A 2145-nucleotide genomic window follows, 5' to 3' on the forward strand; every position below is an offset into this window, starting at 1 on the left:
CTGTATTTTTTCGAGTTAACCAGGACTTACTGTTAATTGAATGCTGGATATGAAAAAGTCTCGCTACGTCTGGATGATTTGGTTGTTCGTCAAAGCTCGAGCGTACAGCTTTTTGAGTTGATCGGCTTTTTCTTCTGGTTGTGTCCAACGGCACAGTGTACGACCGATAGAAGATAATATTCCTCAGTTCGACTCCTCAGTGATGACGTACGTCGACTTGGTTAAGGCTCCAATTAACATTGCGAGCTCCTGCATTCGAGCTCTGGCATCTTCTCTGTCCCGACAAGTACGATCCTCTCGCTCCAGCTTGTCCTGTCGGCGACGCTCTTCAGCCTCGATTTTCTCGGCCTGATAGCGAGCCTCACGTGCCTCCAACTCGTCGCGGCGACGCTGCTCCTCACACACACGACGGCCTTCGGCTTTCATCTCATTTTCCTCTCGCAGCAATAGCACCATCTCCATCAAGCTCCTGCCCAGCTACGATGTGGTGTTCTGGATACCGGAGCGTTTCTGCTTAAGGGCTTCCGTTTCTCGCGCGCTTCGTCTTAGCAAAACTTGCCTCCGCTTTTTCCAGATCTCCGTCGTCGGATGCACTCTTACCTCCACGTGAGTCTCGAAATGCGCGTAGATCAGCCCCACCGAGTCGGTTCGACGAAATTTGCGCGGCTTTGTTGCCGCGCAGACCAAGATCGTCACCGTTATCGGTTTTCTTCGTGCGAGTTGTCTTCGCGCTCGAGGTCTTAGAAGAGTTGGTAGTGTACGTCTATCTTGACATACGCAGCCCAGTAAAACGATGAGGACGCGTCGGTGTCACATCTTGGACGGTGCTTGAGTTGGTCGAAGGCGCGAAGGCTTCAAGACCGCCCACGCCTACACGGACATCGAAGGGCACTCGGACGTCGTCGTTGACAGCCACTGTCTCTTCAGCTCGATGGGCCAACAGTCCCTCTGCTCCAGATGTGTCCACCGAGCTGGTAGTGTCTGCAGCGAAAGACCGACAGCTCGTTGCGTCGGAACTGACGACGACAGAACATCCGTCGCCTCCATCGCCGCCTCAATCGTTGAAGAACGAATCATCGGGCTCGTAATAGAAACTGAAGTCCGGCTCGACGGGTCGTTTCTCCTCTTCCAAGTCGTCCTCCGGATCCGCGTCCGAGTCATCTTCGCCACAATCGTCCATCTCGACGACGTTAGCCTTGTCGTCGACAGCTCTCTTCAAGTCTTTGGCCTGCTTGATGTGGCATGTTCGCCTTGCCGGTCGGTTTGCGGATGCTGTACATTGCCTTGAACTTGCGACGGAGGCTGTCGAAGTCGCGTTCGGACCAAGACCGAGGACGGTTTGCATTTTAGTCGGCAGCCAAACGCTCCCACTCGTCCTTCCCCAGTGACAAGTGCTCCTCCACGAGCACTAAGAGCCGATTCACCTCGGCCATTAGGTAGTTCGTGCTGCCCGCTTGTTTGCCCATCTAGACCAAGTTACAAGTGTTAGCGGTGATGCTTGGCATGAGCACGTTAAACCAGCGAAGCGTACCGTGCGTTCGTCGCAGAAGTTGCTGGTGCTTGTGAAGTGCTTGCTGGCTCGGTAGTAGATCCGAAAGTGAGAGTCAAAGTGATCGGAGTCTTCAGTGCGCGCAGCGCACAACAGATAGCACAGTGCTTCTCGTCCAGCCAACTACGGAACCACGACTTCCCCTTATGTCGAGCTTCAAGGCGCGAAAATATCACGCGCTTTGACGCCACGCCCAAGGCGCCGAACGCTGGTGTATCAGTCTACGCGATGTGGATCTCTTTTGGCGCGAAGTTGAAGTTGACCCAGAGACTACAGTCTTCGCGTGAAAGGAACAAACGGCTCTGAAGCGGCGACTGTTCACGCGATCTTGGATCGTGACCCGTACTGATTCCTCACGCAGAATCTCTCACCACGTTAAACTGAACCTTCATGTATTCACAAGAATAAATAGCAGGATCAAAGTAATCTTACCTACACGCACTAGCATTGAAGATATGAAGAAACCGTGGTCTGCATTTCCACCATTTCCTCACGGATCGCAACTTGCTTGAATGTCACGGTGAGGACACGAGGCGCTGTAGCAGCGGCATGCAAACCATAAGTCGTCGCCGTAATCCGCCGTGACTTCTTCGCCT

At 53.4% G+C, this 2145-nt stretch overlaps 2 protein-coding genes across 2 annotated transcripts; both read right to left on the reverse strand.

The window, feature by feature from the left end:
• Positions 1-99: 99 nt before the first annotated feature.
• PPTG_19799 (hypothetical protein) lies at positions 100-609 on the reverse strand. The gene has a single exon (XM_008918355.1). The coding sequence runs from the start codon at positions 460-462 to the stop codon at positions 184-186; it is 279 nt and encodes a 92-aa protein (XP_008916603.1). The 5' UTR covers positions 463-609; the 3' UTR covers positions 100-183.
• A 445-nt stretch (positions 610-1054) lies between these two features.
• On the reverse strand, positions 1055-1466 carry PPTG_24725 (hypothetical protein; the record flags this gene model as incomplete). The annotated part of the gene is made up of 2 exons (XM_008918356.1): positions 1055-1272; positions 1364-1466. 2 exons carry the CDS (start codon positions 1464-1466, stop codon positions 1055-1057), a joined length of 321 nt encoding a protein of 106 aa, XP_008916604.1.
• Positions 1467-2145: the final 679 nt, after the last annotated feature.

Source organism: Phytophthora parasitica (assembly GCF_000247585.1).
Source record: "Phytophthora parasitica INRA-310 unplaced genomic scaffold supercont2.188, whole genome shotgun sequence".
Classification (NCBI taxonomy): domain Eukaryota; phylum Oomycota; class Peronosporomycetes; order Peronosporales; family Peronosporaceae; genus Phytophthora; species Phytophthora nicotianae.